General features: G+C 43.6%; 1 protein-coding gene across 1 annotated transcript in view; it reads right to left on the bottom strand.

Moving 5' to 3' along the window:
* Positions 1–18,288, bottom strand: part of DNAH11 (dynein axonemal heavy chain 11) — a 206,544-nt gene that overhangs the window by 18,114 nt on the left and 170,142 nt on the right. The window contains exons 66-73 of the mRNA XM_059712528.1: positions 17,051–17,255; positions 15,740–15,904; positions 13,132–13,272; positions 9,057–9,227; positions 8,184–8,306; positions 6,870–7,063; positions 5,558–5,706; positions 4,581–4,708 (exon numbers count right to left, since the gene is read on the bottom strand). Of these exons, the coding sequence (XP_059568511.1) occupies positions 4,581–4,708; positions 5,558–5,706; positions 6,870–7,063; positions 8,184–8,306; positions 9,057–9,227; positions 13,132–13,272; positions 15,740–15,904; positions 17,051–17,255 (1,276 nt within the window). The remainder of the gene's footprint in view (positions 1–4,580; positions 4,709–5,557; positions 5,707–6,869; positions 7,064–8,183; positions 8,307–9,056; positions 9,228–13,131; positions 13,273–15,739; positions 15,905–17,050; positions 17,256–18,288) is intronic.

Here is an 18,288-nt window from a genome sequence, read left to right as displayed (position 1 = left end):
TCTGGGTTAGTTTAATCAAGTATAAAAACTAAAGGCCAGAAATGTACCAGATCAACCACTTCATTACTTCTGATGGAAACCTCTTGTACTCAACTGCTGCTCATTAGAATATGGACTCAAACGGATGTGAGGGATGAAAGGCTAGCGGAAAAAGAAAGCAATCAATCTTTGTTACGATGGTCTATGTATTCCTACCATGCTATTTTTCTTAAAACCTAGAGCTGTCAGAAATTACAAAAGAAAAAAATGTTGCCCTAGCCAGTTTGGCTTAGTGGATAGAGCGTTGGTCAGTGGACTGAAGGGTTGTGGGTTCTATTCTGGTCAAGGGCATGTACCTTGGTTGCAGGCTAGTTCCCCGGCCCTGTTGGGGTGCGTACATGAGGCAACTGATGGATGTGTCTCTCTCACATCGATGTTTCTCTCTAACTCTCCCCCTCTCTAGAAAATCAATGGGAAATATCCTCCAGGGAGGATAGAAAGAAAGGAAAGAAAAAAAAGAAAGGAAAGAAAGGGAAGAAAGGAAGGAAAGGAAGGAAAGGAAGGGAAGAAAGTAAGGAAAGGAAGGAAAGGAAGGAAAGGAGGGAAAGGAAAGGAAAGGAAAGGGAAGGGAAGGGAAGGGAAGGGAAGGGAAGGGAAGGGAAGGGAAGGGAAGGACAGGGAAGGGAAGGACAGGGAAGGACAGGGAAGGGAAGGACAGGGAAGGGAAGGACAGGGAAGGGAAGGGAAGGACAGGGAAGGGAAGGGAAGGGAAGGACAAGGAAGGGAAGGGAAGGACAGGGAAGGACAGGGAAGGGAAGGGAAGGGAAGGGAAGGGAAGGGAAGGGAAGGGAAGGGAAGGGAAGGACAGGGAAGGACAGGGAAGGGAAGGGAAGGGAAGGGAAGGGAAGGGAAGGGAAGGAAAGGAAGGAAAGGGAAGGAAAGGGAAGAAAGGGAAGAAAGGAAGAAGGAAAGAAGGAAAGAAAGAAAGAAAGAAAGAAAGAAAGAAAGAAAGAAAGAAAGAAAACCACCACCACCACCGATTTTAAGGTTTATGATTCACAAATTTGCTTCTCTAATACTAAGCTTGATAGTTGGTGCTGGGAGAGAAGTATAAAGCCACACCTCACATGCTCCAGGCTTTGGAGAAATCCTTGATATAGTGAAGGAAACATCACCCCCAGGGATATATTATCATTTCCAACAAAGAAAAAAAATTATAACAGCTACAAAAATACAAAGAGTGAAGGCAAACAGGGGTAGGAATAGTAATGTGGGTATCTTCCTTTGAAACAATTCTGTTGTAAAATGACCTATGCTGAGTCAGCTGTTCACATTATTAGGCTTTTTTTTTTTTGCCCTGGGCAGACATTGAACACTGGGAGGTGTCACGGGCTGGACTGTGTGCCCCCACATTCATGTGCTGAAGTCCTAACCCCTCAGCGCCTTAGAATGTGACTGACTTTAGAATAGGGCCTTTAGGAGGTAAATTGGGCTAAATACAGTTATTAGAGTTGGCCTTAATCCAAGATGAGTGGTGTCGTTATAAGAGGAGATTGGGACACACAGAGGGGAGACCATGTGAAAACACCGGGAGATGACAGCCACCTACAAACCAAGGAGAGGCCTCACCTGACACCTTGGTCTTGAACTTTTAGCCTCCAAAACTATAAGAAATTAAGTTTCTGTTTGGTTAAGCCACCCAATCTGCGATACTTTGGCATGGCAACCCAAGCAAACTTATACAGTAGGTGAGGGCTCTCTCTAAGCTTCCTCCCCTACATGCTTGCGACTAGATTATATTGAGAGAACTTCTCACACCTAATTGTGCCACTCATACAAGCAAGCAGGGCCAGAAACAAAAATAAACCCTGTTCTGCAAGCGCAAAACCAGGGGTGGGAAAAAGGAGGTTTACACTTGTGAGTATGTGAAATAGTGTTTATTCTTGTATTACTAATGAATTATTGCATTATATGTATTACAACTGTAAACCTACCATTGCCCACCCCGCATGTCCTAATTTTATATCTTATGGACTACAACGATCCCTTACTTGAAAAGTCTACTTGGAACACATGTAAACATATTCTAGGCCGTGACATGGGAGTCAGGGGCCAGAATACCTCCAAGTGAGCCTGCAGTGGACACAGGCACACTTGGGGATCCAGCCTGGGGACCATCCTTCAGGACGCTGGCTCTGGGGCTGGTGAGATTCTTGCGCCTGCTTGTCCAAGGGCAGCAAGGCCTGTGAACTTTTCAGCCAATCCACATATATTGAGAACCACCCACTTTTGCCCATGATAAATGATATTGAAAACCCATTATGTTGCCCGGCACAGTGGCTCAGGGGTTGAGCGTCCACCTATGAACTAAGAAGTGACAGTTTGATTCCTGGTCAGGGTATATGCCTGGGTTGCAGGCTCGATCTCCAGTGGGGCAACTGCAGGAGGCAGCTGATCAATGATTCTCTCTTCCTCTCCCTTCCTCTCTGAAATCAATAAAAAAATTTTTTTAAACCCATTATGTTAATTCACAAACCATCTGGTGTGGATCTGAGATAAGATAGCTGCCAGCCTGCTCCTTTGTAATAGTTTTCTCTAGAATGTGGGCTTTTGATAAATTGCTGAATATCCCTAGAGGGGCTATGTCTGATAATAAGTGAACATTATAGAGTTTGGTTAAGAACTTATTAATAGCCGAAACCGGTTTGGCTCAGTGGATAGAGCATCGGCCTGTGGACTGAAAGGTCCCAGGTTCGATTCCGGTCAAAGGCATGTACCTGGGTTGCGGGCATATCCCCAGTAGGAGATGTGCAGGAGGCAGCTGATCGATGTTTCTTTCTCATCGATGTTTCTAACTCTCTATCTCTCTCCCTTCCTCTCTGTAAAAAATCAATAAAATATATTAAAAAAAAAAGAACTTATTAATATGTGCATGCATACATACCATATCCCTACACTGATATAATTTACTGTAAATAACAAACAACATAATAAGTTTCCATGTTGTTGGTCTCTTTCTTTGCCGGGGTCCAACCCCAGCGGGTCCAGGGGTCCCCAAAGGCGTGGACGGAGTCGGCGAAGAAGGAATGACACGGAGACAGCGTTCAGTTGATCAGCAGCCTAGCCAGGATCTCCAGCCAGGATCTCCAGCCAAGTTCTGGTCTGGATCTCCAGAGAGGTTCTGGTTAGGATCTCCAGCCAGGTTCTGTACAGGTTCTCCAGCCAGGTTGAGTCACCAGGTTCTAGTCAGGCTCTCCTGCCAATCTCAGCAGTCAGGTTCAGTCCAGGATCTTTTGCCATGTTCTCTCCAGCGAAGCTCCTCCATCTCCAGGTCCCGCGTAGGTTCTGTCTTCTGGATTCTGTTCTAAGCTCTGAGTGTTTCTGTCTTGTTACAACTGTATTTATACCAGTTGATTCAATCCTATCAATCTCTATTACAAAGGTTAGGGCGTTTCTTATCTCCATTCCAGGGAGAAAAGATTATGTAGTTTAAGCATGATTGTTCGTAGTCAAAGGGATTAATTACCCGCCTGGCACTTAGTTGAGGGGTTTTATTCCCTCCCTAACTTCAGGGGAAAATCCCTACCTGGGGATTCAACCTTTCTTGGAGAGGTGACCTTGGTTAAAACACAGCGCCAAGAAGGTGAGCAAACATATTAAGAACCGTATGGCATATATGCCAGGTCCCTTGAAACAGCAAGGATGGACCGGCTCCCGGCATTTCTTCAAAGTCTCGTTGCTTCTCTTTTAACTGTAAATTAAAGAGATACTAGAATCCTCTAGGAAGTGGGATAGCCAAGCCTGGATTGTCTCCTCTCTAATTATTCTGTGTGGAGAGAACGTTACACAACTAGTTAGGGGCAGAGTTGTATGAGAAAATTTATAAACTTTAAAGCAAGATGCAAATGAGAGAAATTATGACAGGGCTGTTGGCAATCTATACAAGCCTGTGTGTCCTCAAGCTCTGTTGGAGTGTCCCAGATATCTCTGAGTCAGGAGAATGCTAGGGCTCCCTGTAGTGTATGTGTCTATATCTATATCTATATCTATATCTATATCTATATCTATATCTATATCTATATCTATATCCACAGATATAGACATAGATATAAAAAAAATTTTTAATCCTCACCTGAGGATATTTTTTCCATTGATCTTTATAGAGAGAGTAGAAGGGAGGGAGGAGAGGGATGGAGAGAGAGAGAGAAACATTGATGTGTCTAGACACATCGACTGGTTGCCTCCCATACATGCCCCAACTGGGACGAGGGGTCAAACCTGCAACAGAGGTATGTGTCCTTGGCTGGGAATTGAACTCTTGACCCTTCAGTCTGAGGGCCGACACTCTTAATTACTAAGCCAAACCGGCCAGGGCCTCCTTCTGCTATTTTTCATTTTAAGGCACAATGCCTAGAAAATCCCTCAAAAGATGATAGCCCTCCGTGTCAGCAGAGCCCCTAGGCACCTTTGGAGGGGTCACTAATGCTGAGGGAACCCACGGACTCCCCACACCACCATGAACGCGAGGAAGGATCGTTCCCGGTGGCTGGGCAGCTCCCTGTGTTCAGATCCAGTGTTTTCCACGAGAACAGGGCACTCACTTGGAGGATGACCCAATGTCCTGCTTGGGAGGCCGTCTCCAGCGCCATTTCCGCCACTGCCTCCTGACCTTGCCCTAGAGACACGTTGTGGAATTTCCCCGAGTCCATGGTAAACCCCAGTCTGTGGCCTGTGGGAGGACACAACACGGGGCAGGAAAATGAGTCAGGCGGCGAGTAGAGCCTGGAATGCTGTGCTCCAGCGTCCGTGCGTGGTCACCACGGCGCCCTTCCAGGTCACTTTCCTGCAGGACCCAAACTAAACCTCTGAGTTTTCAACAGGCAGCCTCTGGAGCTCTCCACAGCTGCCTCCTCACAGGCACCCCAGGCCCGTGGAAAACCGGTTCCTCTGGTTTTATGGTAATAAAGCTTTTGACATTTTGATAGATGGCAAGCATTGTTACTGAGCTTTATAAACTCTAGCAGGAGTAGCAAAGCAATTCCCTCATAAAAAGGAGCAACATGTGGTAGAGATCACATCGTGTTTTGAAGGGACCGGCTCGCTGGGTAAATGCAGGAAGGAGCCTCTCACCTGGTGAGGCCGCACTTGAATTGAGCACAGCCAGGTCACGGCTCTTATTAACCTGGTATTCTCGGCACAGGCCGCGGGGAATAGTAATCCAGAGCATAAAGCCACGGTGCCTCGCACAATCGAATAGACTTGCTCTAATGACCATTATTTAGTCGTAGGGGGCACCAGAGTACATGAGCATGGAGAAAATTGCCCTCTGGCCCTCACATAGTCAAAAGGTGGAAAATAGTATGAAAGAAACTTGCATTATGCTAACCAGAGGAATGTGCCATTTGAACATTTCTTCAGACTCTACAGTGTGATTAGTCTGACGTTTTCCAAATGCTCAATCTCCAGCAAATGGGGAAAAAAAAAAATCAAAGAAAATGAGATAACTGACAATCGAAAGGAAGGGTGGGCAGGGGAAGAAAGGCCGGAGGGCGGGCCAGCAAGCCGCCTGGCCACTCACCAAGGACCTCGAGGTCTTTGAGGGCATCGACCCCCGGAGACAGGATGAAGAACACCGGGGTGGCCGGGCTGCTTTCCTCAAGGGCTTTCACTAAGTCCAACCTGGTCCTCTCCACATACTTGGCACCCAGTTTTTCCTCCACGAAATTCCTATAAACAAACAACACAAAATGTATGACCCGTGCTTGCTTTTGACCTTGCAAAGTGTCACAACTTGGATGAGCTTAAACCACAGGCACAGGAAGAAAGCAAACATGTTCTTCACATGGAATGTTGTGCTAGAATGACAATATGAATCCAACTAGACTCATGCAGAATTGCCAGGGGGATCCCTTTCTGCTTGCGAAGCTCTGAAAACCAGAAGCCTGCATTCTATTTTGGGGGGCTGCTGAGACCACCCCTCAGTACCATCAGCTGCCTGTCTATAGCTTTGTATCCCCTTCCCAGTCCCCTGCCAGACCCCCCATTACTTATTAACAGCTCATTAGATTTGCCACAGTGCAATTTTCCAGCCTGCTGGGCTTCTCATGAATATACAAATGCTTTTTGGGGTGTTTCTCACACAGGGAAGCTCCATTAAGCAGGGATTATGTTCCAGCAGCACCCGGTTTAGCAGAAAGTAAGTAGCACTGAGCAGATTCACTTGTAAAGGAGGGCTCGGCAGCGGAGGCCGCACAGGGAAAACCGGCTAAACTAGACAAAGCGGAGGGGAAAAACAGAGGCGCGTGAATACCTCTAAAGAAAGGGGAGCAGGGAAGGCGGTTGTGAACTCTGGTCGGTGAATTCAAATTAGAACGCAACGTGTGTGAACAAAGCAGCACATTACCACTCGGAAGCCAAAACGGCAGAGAAAAAGGACGCTTGAACCAAGATGTAGACAGGGCTTTCTGCTTTTAAATCGTGCTGGCTGCAAAGTTATGGGACTCTGAGTGTCTCTTTGAAAGGAATTCATTTTTATTTGACGTGCAAAATCTTTGGAGCCAAAATGCCACCAGAGAATAAAGACAATGGAAATTAACACTTGGATCATGCATTTCCCTGGCCTCTGCATTCTGCTGACAACCACCTCTCTTCCCAAAATATTCCCATTCTCTCCCTGTCTCCCCTGCAGATTTCAGAATCAAGCTTTTCAGGAAGGATGTCCTGAATCGTGTTGAGCAAAGTTTAACAATAGGAGTGAGCACAATATCAACATTTCAGCAGAATCACTTCTCATCAGTATGGACCGAAAATGCCTCCGGCAGATTCTCCCAGCCCCTGAAGACTGTTTCCTCCCGGTTAACTTGCATTTCCGAAGATGCTGACTACCCTACCTGAGCGCATAGGTCATCCTGTCAGGGCGCATTGCTCTCAAGATAATCAGCTTCTGTATTAAACTTTTCTTCTTCCATTCTTGCGGTAACTTTTCTTTTTCCGGACACTCGGATTCTACCCACTTCCTCCACTGCTTGGCAGATCCTTCCACGTCTCTGTCTATACCTCGAAATTCTTCCATAAGGGCTAATGCCTGTAATACAATAGGGGAACAGACAGGAATAGTTTATCTCGAGCTTTTGAGATAGAAACTTGTGCCTGCATCGAATCCTGTAAACAAGTTGTGCTGGACAGTCTTTATTTCCTCTCCGGATTTACCCTGTGCCCTTTTCTGCCCTGCTAGGAGGTGATCTCTAAGAGTCTCTTGGACGAAGCTCCCTGGTTCTCTGGCCTGGTTGGATTTGTCCAATAGGAGGCAATGGCAAGGGACTAGAGGACTGGGGAAGAGAGAGGTCAGTGTATTTCTCACCAACTCTGCCTCTGAAGTGACCCAGCTGGGCATGCTCCTCTACCCAATGCCATAGCTCCTGCAGGCTGGCTCTCTCCCACTTTATTTCTCAGTCATTTTAGTTACTGCTCCTTTTCCTTCCTTTTGCCATCTCCATTCCTGGTTGATTCTCTATTTCTCCCTCCTTTACTATGAAAATATACTCTACCCTTTGTTAAACTTTTTTTAATCTCCCCTTTGAATGTGCCATCTGTTTTCTGCTGAGACCCTGACCAATACCCAATTAAATTTATACTTCTGAAGTATGATTCTAAATAAATTGGAATTTAACATTTTGTTTCTTAAAACTAAAGATCTAAATACACCATAAAAATAAGTCTTCAATGCATAGAAATGGTTCCTTTTCTTAGAAAAAAAGGGTGGGGCCAAGCTTAGCATATGATGAGCATCTTAAAGGAATTCCCCAGTCTGAGAATAAGCACCTAATTATAAAATAAAGAAAGTAGCGCCAGGCAGATTAAAATTTTTTCATTTATATTTCTTGACTTTTTTCAAAGGTCATAAAGACTATACATATTCATTAACAACTTTTCTGCCCATTAAATGGTCAAAGGTTCCTTTACTTCCAATAAGAAACCAGTCACTTTAGTTGAACCCCTGAAACAAATATAATATTGTGTGCCAACAATAAATGAAAAATAAATTTTTAAAAATAGCAAAAAAATACTCAATTTAGTAATATAAAGATCAATTACATTGTACGGCATATTTCTACAACTGAAGTGGCTTATGTCACTTGGATTTTTAAAACTACATTTCTACATTTGAGAGTACTGAGATTTGAAAACCCATGTTCCTAACATACCTTAATGGCACTCCATGACTGAGCAGTTAGAAAGTCGACAGGACTCAGGTAAGTGTGTTCAACTGTGAATCGAAGCAGGAAATCCAATTCAACAGGGTCTATCTCTTCCTTTCGCAACAAAATCTTGAGAATACACAAAATTGAAGAGAGTCATTTGGTTTACGCATCAAAATCACGACACAGGAAGCAGTGACTGCTTAATAGATATGATTAAATAGCAGAATCAAGTCTTCCAAAAATTCTTACAGATATATATCTGTTCTATAATTGAAATAAGGAATAAGTTGTGCCCATGATCTCAAAACCTTGATCAGAAATCTAACAACAAATAATTAGGAAGGATGGTTTATTCCAATTTTATGCCTCTATTTAATATGCTTTCATAGTTAAGTCCTCTGCTATTAGATCCAACATCTTAAAACTTGTTTTACAAATTGAGAAAGCTTGTGATGACAATGGACTGAGTTAGTTACTCAACAGAAGGTAGAGCTATTTCTATAAGTTAGTACTGGTGTAGGAATTTCACCCAAGACACTGTGAGAATCACACCGGGGACTGAAACACACTTTGGACATTCTGATTACAGAATTGACAAGAAGTCCATAGGACATTTTGGGGGGGCCTCCGATGAAAATATTCCTAATTTCCACATAAAAACATGACAAAGATAAACAGGTCAAATACTCCAATTTTAGACTATTTTTGAATTCTAGGTATTTTCATAATACATTATGGGTGGTAACATGCATGAAAATATTTTATTTTATTGAAAAATGAATTCAAGGGCTTCCAAAAACACGGTGTCTACGCTTCCCTTCAGAAATAAAGTGCATCATCCACAGAAACGGGCGACTTTGGTCCTGATTTGCTCACCTGGAAAGCCATCTGGGACAGGAAGGTGAGCTTGTCCTTCTCGAACAGCGCCCGGCTGGTGTGGAGGAAGACGGCATGGGTGATGCTCTCCACGAGGACCGAGATGCGCCCCTGCGTGTCCCCCACCCTGTCAGCCTGCTCCATGGCTCTGTGGAACAGCACACTGAAAGCCTGGGGAGTGGAAAGTGACTGTTAAAGGGTGGTAACTGGCGCCTGGATGCCTTGCTAGCCCCCGACACACAGGCCAATAGTTTAAAGGTATCCATGGGGAGACAAGAAGACAGGATTTTTATGAAAATTACATGATAATTTTCTGTCATTACTATTATTAGCATCATTCCATAAAATCTACCTGTATCTCCTCCCTACACAACTACACTGCACCAACCTCTTGGCGTTTTTCTGATAATTGTTGAGCATTTAAAAAATCTGTGTATGGGCAAGTCATATGTTTTAGTAGAGGGTATGTTGGTCCAAACTTTTCATCTATTTGTTTAATTGAGTTGGTTGTCTTATGGAGCTGCACACGTTCTTTATATATTATGCTATAAATTCTGTTAGATGTATGTATGTATTGGAGATAGTTTTTAGTAGTCTGTGGCTTGCCTTTTCATTTTCTTAATAATGTCTTTAGAAAACCATACATTTTTTTAATGTGATAAGGTTCCATTTATCAATTTTTTCTTTCTTTTTAAAAAATATATATTTTTAATTGATTTTAGAGAGGAAGGAAGAGGGAGAGATAGAAACATCAATGATGACAGAGAATCACTGATTGATTGCCTCCTGCACGCCCCCTCCTGGGGATCATGCCCACAACCCAGGCATGTGCCCTTGACCGGAATCAAACTCAGCACCCTTCAGTCCGCAGGCTGGTGCTCTATCCATTGAGCAAAGCCAGCTAGGGCAATTTTTTTCTTTCTTAAGAAATCTTTGCCTAACCCAAAGTCCAAAGATTTTCTCTTATTTTTTTTTTCCTAGAAATTTTATAGCTTAGATTATTCATTTTGAGTTAATTTTGTGTATAGTGTGATGTAATGGTTGAGGTTCATTTTATTCCATATTGATATTCAGTTGTCTCAGCACCATTTGTTATAAAAAATTATTCCTTCCTCTTTGATGTGTCTTGGCATCACTAAAAAATCAGTTGACCATACATTTGTGGGTCTACTTTTGGACTCTCTATTCTGTTCCATTAATCTATGTATTTTACTTTAAGCTGATTAGTGAAGGTTTGTAATAAGTCTTAAATCATGTATTTTGTCTCCATATTTGTTTTTTTAAAAAATTAGTTATTTTAAATCCTTTGCACTCCTGCACAAATTTTAGAATCAGCTTTAAAAAAGCTTTGTGGGATTTTGACTGAGACTGAATTGAATTTATACATCAATTTGAAGAGACATGACATCTTAATAATAATGAGTGTTCTAAACCAAAATCATGATCTCTCTCTCCATTTACCTAGGCTTTTTGAAATTTTCTCAAGGATATTTAGTTGCTTTCAGTATACAGATCTTGTATTTGTTTTGTTAAAACTTTCCCTAAAAGTTTCATAGTTTTGAAAGCTATTATAAATAGCATTGAGTTATTATTTTCCTTGTTCCTCATATATAGAAATACAACAGATTGTTCTATATTGATTTTATACCCTACAATCTTGCTAAAAACTCAATTCTTAGTCCTAGGAGTGTTTTTGTAGATTTCTTATGCTATTTTACATACACAATCAGGTCATCTGTGGGGAAAAAAGAAGACAGTTTTTCTTCTTTTTAAAAATCTCCGTGCCTTTGAATGTGCTATTGCATTAGCTATAACCTCCCGTGCAGTGTTGAACAGAGTGTTGAGAGGAGATATCCTTGTCTTGTTCTGATCTTAGGGGAAAACATTCAATTTTTCAACATTGAGTTATACTGATATTAGCTGTAGATTTTTACAGGTGCCCTTTGTCACACTGAGAAGGTCCCATCTACTCCTAGTTTGCTCAGTGTGTTTATCCTTTTTTTAAACCAGGTGTTAAAATTTGTCAAGTTCTTTGTCTACATTCATTGAAACGATCATATGGTTTTTCTCTTTTATTGTAGTAATATGAAGCATTACACTATGTGATCTTTGAATATTTAACCAACGTACATTCCTGGCACAAATTCCACTTGGGCATAATATACTGTGTTTTCTATATGTGGCTGGATTCAATTTGCCACTCTCTCCTTGAGCAGTTTTGCAACAATGTTCATGAAGGGGGCAGCACGGTCGTTTTCTTTTCTCATAATGCCTTAGCTTAGTTCTGGTATTGGGTATCCTGGGCTGACACTGCTGATTAGTTTTATTGTTCTCCTTATACTCTGTGACTGTTCCAAAACCTAATCCCACTGCTTCTCAGTCCCATACGACCAGGGGTGGGCAAACTTTTTGACTCGAGGGCCACAATGGGTTCTTAAACTGGACCTGAGGGCCGGAACAAAAGCATGGATGGAGTGTTTGTGTGAACTAATATAAATTCAAAGTAAACATCATTACATAAAACGGTACAGTCTTTTTTTTTTTTTTTAGTTTTATTCATTTCAAACGGGCCGGATCCGGCCCGTGGGCCGTAGTTCGCCCACGGCTGGACTAGACCCTGCTAGTTATTCTTGATTCTTTTCCTCTTCTTTGTTGCCCATATCCAATCCACCTCCAAGAATTGATTATCCTAGCTTCAAATCATACCACAATTCTATCCACTTCTGAGTCTTTTGTCAGATCAGCCTTCTGCTTACAGCCTTTCACTGGCTTATCTTGGCACACAGACTAGAATCGAAAATCCCCATCAGGGCCAGGGGCCTCAGATGATCTAGACCAGTGGTTCTCAACCTTCCTAATGCTGCGACCCTTTAATACAGTTCCTCATGTTGTGGTGACCCCCAATTTCATTGTTACAAATTGAACATAATTAAAGCATAGTGATTAATCACAAAAACAATATGTAATTATATAGGTGTTTTCCGATGGTCTTAGGCAACCCCTGTGAAAGGGTTGTTCGACCCCCCAAGGGGTCGCGACCCACAGGTTGAGAACCGCTGATCTAGACCTTCTCACCTCTCCCGACTCGGGCTTGTCATCTTCTCACTAACTCATTACCCTCCACCCACATAGATGCATTCACTACCTGGAATCCCAAAGTCTTTCATGGCTTACACATCCTTCTTTTCTCCACTCTTCACACGGCTAAGTCCTATTTCTGCTTCAGGAATCAGTTCTAATGTTACTCCTGTGAGAGGCCTTCCCTGAGCCCCCAATGACACAGTCCCACCATCCCTACTGTTCCCTCTCATAGTATTTATCACTTTTACACTCACACACACACTGACCCCCATGTATCTTTTCTCATATCTGTGTTGTTGTTTTTTTAAATAAAATAACTGCATATTCAGTGACCATCACAGCATCTGGCATGATGACTGATACCAATAACTACTTGTTTAAAAATTGATTGAAGAATGAATGAATACTGCCCAGAGACAGAACAGTGCACAAGTAGAGCATAGGCTGTGGACTCACAGATTCAAATTCTGGCTCTTTATGTACGAACTGTACAATCTTGGGCAATTTATTCAGAATCTGAAAATGTTAATTTTCTTCTTTTAATAGGGGTAGAATAGTGTACCATATTGAGATGTTTCAGGCATAAGAATGAACTAAAGTAGGAAAGTGCCTTGCATGTACTAGTGGCTTAATATATTGTTCTCATTCTTTCTCCCTCAATACCAAAATAATACAGGATATCTCTTTAAATAGACCTACATTTTCATAGAGAAAGTAGAGAAGCTTTAGGGAAATATTTCTTACTTATATACATTAAACTCCTCCAGACTCTCTTTAAGAACAGAAACAGTTATAAGGTTGCATAGTTGAACTAACTCAGTCTTATTGAAAATTATAAATGAAAGTAAGAGCATGAGGATGTTTGGGCCTTTCTCTTTGTTAGCTAGACCCTCATGACTCCTTACTGGGTGCATTGATCGCTTACAAATAAATTCTGAACTTCCAGAAACAAGTTCCTGAAGCTAAGTCTCTTCCTTCACCTATTCAGCATTACCTTCAAGGAGAACTGATAGATGGGGTTGATTTTTCTGAGGTCGTTAATGACAAAATAAAGAAGAGCTGCTCTCGCGGCCACTGGTCGGTAACATTCTCGGGCCTCGTTGATTTTCTTTTCATTTTCTTTAGCTTCAATCACCTATGGTGAGAGCAAACAACATTAGTAACTTAACCGTTCACATTCTCTATTCTTATCCAAGTGATGGAAGGGACATATCTGAAAGGAGAAATTATTCGTATCAAAATAGATAACAGCCCTTGCTCATTTGGCTCAGTAGATAGAGCTTCGGCCTTGGGTTCGATTCCAGTCAAGGGCACATGCCCAGGTTGTGGGCTCGATCCCCAGTGGGGGATGTACAGGAGGCAGCTAATCAATGATTCCCTCTCATCACTGATGTTTCTCTCTCTCTCTCCCTTCCTCTCTGAAATCAATAAAAATATATATATTTTTAGCCGAAACTGGTTTGGCTCAGTGGATAGAGCGTTGGCCTGCGGACTGAAAGGTCCCAGGTTCGATTCCGGTCAAGGGCATGTACCTGGGTTGCGGGCACATCCCCAGTGGGAGATGTGCAGGAGGCAGCTGAATTGATGTTTCTCTCTCATCAATGTTTCTAACTCTCTATCTCTCTCCCTTCCTCTCTGTAAAAAATCAATAAAATATATATTTAATATATATATATGTATATATATTTTTAAAACGTAATATATAGCACCTATGTGCTTGCTGTTCAAAATTATAAAATTCATATTAAAACAATTTGGATTTTATATTTACTATGAATATTAACACATTTAAAATAATAAAAATTTAAAATAATTTTTTCATAGGCATTTTCAGGGAGAAGGGATATAACGCTAGTTGTTTTGATTACAGGTTGAACAAACTCGATGGTTTCGGTGCTACAGAATTTATCCCAAGTAATGTCACCTTTCTGCTCTCCCCTCTCTCTTTCAGGGGTTAATAACCCAGGTATATCACCTCCCAGGGAGAGCTCTTACAAGTCGGCTGGGCCAATTCAATGCCAATAACTTTATTAGTCAACAAGGTATACAAAAGCAGCCAAGGTCAGTAATATATCTAATAGCCAGGCTTACTAAAAAGCCTTTATTCGAAGACTCAGGTGACTGTCTAGTTTTGACTTTGTACCAGAGCATCCATATGCTCATATATTTCCATTTAGCTTATCGTTATGTACTAGCCTCTGGGTACATTCAGAGAGATAATTAAAAGAAGCCACTCTCAGTCAACATATTGGCTTTTATTCAAGGCTCAAATATCTATTTCTTTTAGCCAGGACCACGGTCGGCCGTATAGCTCTATATGATGCAGTATTTCCCAAAACTTTTTTAATAGACTCGATCCATCATATTTGTGTATAAAAGGGAATAAAGAAAATGTAGAGCAGAGAGGGAAGTCCCTATATGGCAATATATTAAGAAGATAGGGAGAGGCATTTTAAGAGACAATTAGAAGTTAATTTGGAAGCTAAGACCTAATTTACTTAATTGCTCTAATCTTTACCATCTCGGGAGCCCCCTAGAATTCCTTTTAAGTAAAAAAGAGAGTCATTTGGAATTCCATTTCCTTGCTTAAATTAAGGCAAACATATTGGATGTGTGGCGACACAGCTTCCGCTGGGTAATTAGCAGGTTGCTGAGTAATGAGGGACGTTCCAGAAAGCGAGTAAGGGTTCCTCTGATTTTGCAACACTGGAGTTTTAAGGGTTAGTGGTTACTTGTGAAAATCCACAGTGCACTCCACGCATAAAGCACCCGGGGACACAAGCTGGAGTCCCGAGGGAAGTGCACTCAGTGAGAAACCTGGGCTTTCAGGACATGTCATTTTCCCAGTGTGAGCGAGGCATCTGAGAACAGCAGGAGACCTTCTCTGGCTCAGCCTCTCAGCCCTGCCGGCCTGGACACAAAACTTCAGCTCTAAGTATTTCTCTAAAATGGACAACAGAGTAGGAGCCCCCGTGGTGAGACTGGATGAGGGCAATTTGCCAGGGCGAGATTCTAAATGAGACCTTTTCAGATTTCAGTCCTCTTCGCCTGCAGGCCCCGTGTTCTTCAAATTTGGTCACACAGAACCAATCACAGGCCCTCGCCAGTTCGGCTCAGTGGATAGGGCGTCAGCCCGTGGACTGAAGGGTCCCAGGTTCGATTCTGGTCAAGGGGCTTGGACCTCGGCTGCAGGTTCCCCGGCCCCAGTCCGGGTGTGTGCAGGAGTCAACCAATCCATGTGTCTCTCTTACATCGATGTTTCTCTCTGTCTCTCCCTCTCTCTTCTACTCTCTCTAAACAGCAATGGAAAAATATCCTCAGGCGAGGATTCACAACAAAACAAAACAAACCACAACAAAAAATAAACACTAAAAACCACCACCACCAAATAACAGCCCGACGGAGTCTGATCCGAACGCCTGGGTCTCCGTGGAATGAGGAGCAGCACAAGCTGGGCCCCACGAAGCCCATTTTTAGGGCAGTTTATCGGAGGATCCGTCAGTCCCCTTTGAGAGACTACTAAATAGGATTACACGTTCCCCCATGCCTGTCTGTGCAAGCAGAGCGCTGCAACAAGCCCTCCCGTGCCCTCGGCCTCCCACCTGATGCTCTATCTCTGCGGCGGTCGCCTTCGTGGCCTCCAGCCTGGCCACCAGCTGGGTGTCGCCCAGGAAGCCGCCCTCGGCCGCCGACAGGCGCAGCAGGAGGTCGCCCTCCAGGGCCGTCAGCTCTATCTTACCGTCGTTCTGGCGCTTCGTCAGGAGCAGCTACCACCGGCCGGGAGAAGCAGAAGAAATGGGGGTTAAATTCCCATTTTTAAGCAGAGTTTCCTTACTCATCCACCTCATGGACTCCTTTAGAATGAAACACACTTCACATTACAACACGCCGATAACAGTGTTTAACGATTCTTGCGAAAAGCGTCAGAAGGGGTTGCGCTCCAGGCCCAGAGTGTGAACATCTGTCATCATCGCTTGGCACCACGAACCGGCGCTGCTGTTTCAGGAACCACCATTGGAGAACCAACGGTTTATACCAGGAGTAGCAGCTTTCTCCAAAAAGGGTCAGATGGGAAATACTCTTGGCTTTTAGGCCAAACAGTCTCTGTTGCTATTACCTAACTCTACAACGGACTTCTTCCTATGTTTATAATCTTACTCTGGTTTTTTTGTTGTCTGTATTTGACACTGAATTTAATTATTTCTCTCTCATCAGTGCACTTAAAGCAATAAATTTTCCTTTAAATGTTAGTCATAACCAAAGATAAGTCTCTTAAAAATTTTTTTTTTTTTGGGGGGGGGGAGGTATTAATTCTCACCTAAGGATATTTTTTTCCCATTGTTTTTCAGACAGAGTGGAAGGGAGGGAGAGTGAGAAAGAGAGGGAGAAACATCGATGTGAGAGAAATACATCGACTACTTGCCTCTCGCACATGCCCTGGCCGGGGGTGGGGAGCAAGCCCCAAACCCAGGTATGTGCCCTTAACCAGGAATCAAAATTGTGACCCTTCAGTGCTAGGGCCAATGCTCTAACCACTGAGCGCACCGGCCAGGGCAAGCCCCTAAATTTTCCAACCTTACTCCTTTACTCCCCTTTTCGCTCTTTTAGCCCTGGCTGAATCGGCTATGATCACCCAACTGCAAAGGCACGTGCCCGCAGCAGCACAGGCCTCTGCCTGTCCCAGTCACCGGCAGCAAACCGGACCTGGAGCCCGCCCTCCTCCTCCCTGGGCACAACCCTACCTGCCTCCTTCATCAGAGGTCCCCTTCAATTTCTGCTACTGTTCGCACATACCCTTTTTTTTCTCAATTAGGTTGTAAGATCCTGGAGGGCAGGGCTCCTGCCTAACACGCGTGTAATTTGTGCAAAGCAGGTGCCGAATAAGTGTTGGTGGATGATTTCATGTTTTTTACCTTAAGTTTCTCCAAATCCGGCCTTTCGATACTGACCACCTCTGCCAGCAGCTGGGCTTCCAGACCGTCTTCTGTGACCGTGAAGTTGAGCAGGGTTGTCTGAGCTTGCAATTCTGGCTTATAGTGAGGATTGGCCAGTTTTGTGTGAAGGAGGAGACGGAAGTTCTCGTGAAATTCACACTCTTTGTCTCCAATCCTGATGTACCTAAAGGGGACAGAACGGACATTCAGGAGCATCCTGGGACCTGGACGGATATCTAAGTATCCTTCCAACCCCGCACGCTGGCCATGTATCCGGGCCTTAGGACAGGCGGTTCAGGGTTTTTCAGCTACTCTGTTTCCCTAAAGTAAAAAAAAAAAAGAATAGGAATTATTCACTGAACCTCTACGTACTTACGTTTCCTCATATGCAAAACGGCAGTAATAGCAGTATCCGCTTCACAATTAAATACAATAAATCACAGAAAGGACCTACACCAACAAAAATGTTAGCTTCTATTACTATAATCACTGTGATTAACCTTGTCTTAAACATTGCTATTCTTTAAGGGTAAAATGAGTATGTATGCGTTTGTATACATCTGTGTACAGGTATGTTCAAAATTTACATATATGAAACATGCATGTAAACTTCAAATTGCCTTCCAATACTTTGGCACTGGGTCAAGGACGAAGGTGAAGAAGCCTCCGTGTGGGGTGCACGGCTCCTCCTCCTCCTCCTGCTCCATCTCGCGCAGGCGCAGGCCCCCTGCAACCAGGCTTCTGTTGTGTATCCCTGCGCCCCTGGCCAAAGGCACCAGGGGCAGGCACCTCATCCATGCTCTTCCAATCACAGTGCCCTTCAGTGGGACTGGGGTTCGGGACAGAGAGAAGGGAGAGTTGGAACTGGAACCTAGACGCTTGTGTTGAAGTCAGTCTGTCCTCCTGGTGAACCGAGCAGCACAGACAGACATTCCTGGTTTTCCAGAGGAGGAGGATCAACCAACATGCGGATGGAGGAGCAAAGCAAAGGGGCGTGCTCTGGGTCTCCCAGGTTTCCAGGTCCCACCTTCCCTGAAGCCTGGCTGCATTGGCACTTCTGTTGCCATGACACCCTGCAGCCTTGGAACAAGCTCTCTGTGGAGCCTGAGCTGGATGGAGGTGGCTGCTGTGATTGCAAGCGAAACACTGAATGAATGCAGCCTCTCCCTGAGGGCGGGCCTGGTTTTTCCCTTTCTCAGAGGCTGGGAATTGTGCGG

This window comes from Myotis daubentonii, chromosome 10, assembly GCF_963259705.1.
Source record: "Myotis daubentonii chromosome 10, mMyoDau2.1, whole genome shotgun sequence".
NCBI lineage: Eukaryota > Metazoa > Chordata > Mammalia > Chiroptera > Vespertilionidae > Myotis > Myotis daubentonii.
This window is presented reverse-complemented; position numbering and strand designations above follow the sequence as displayed.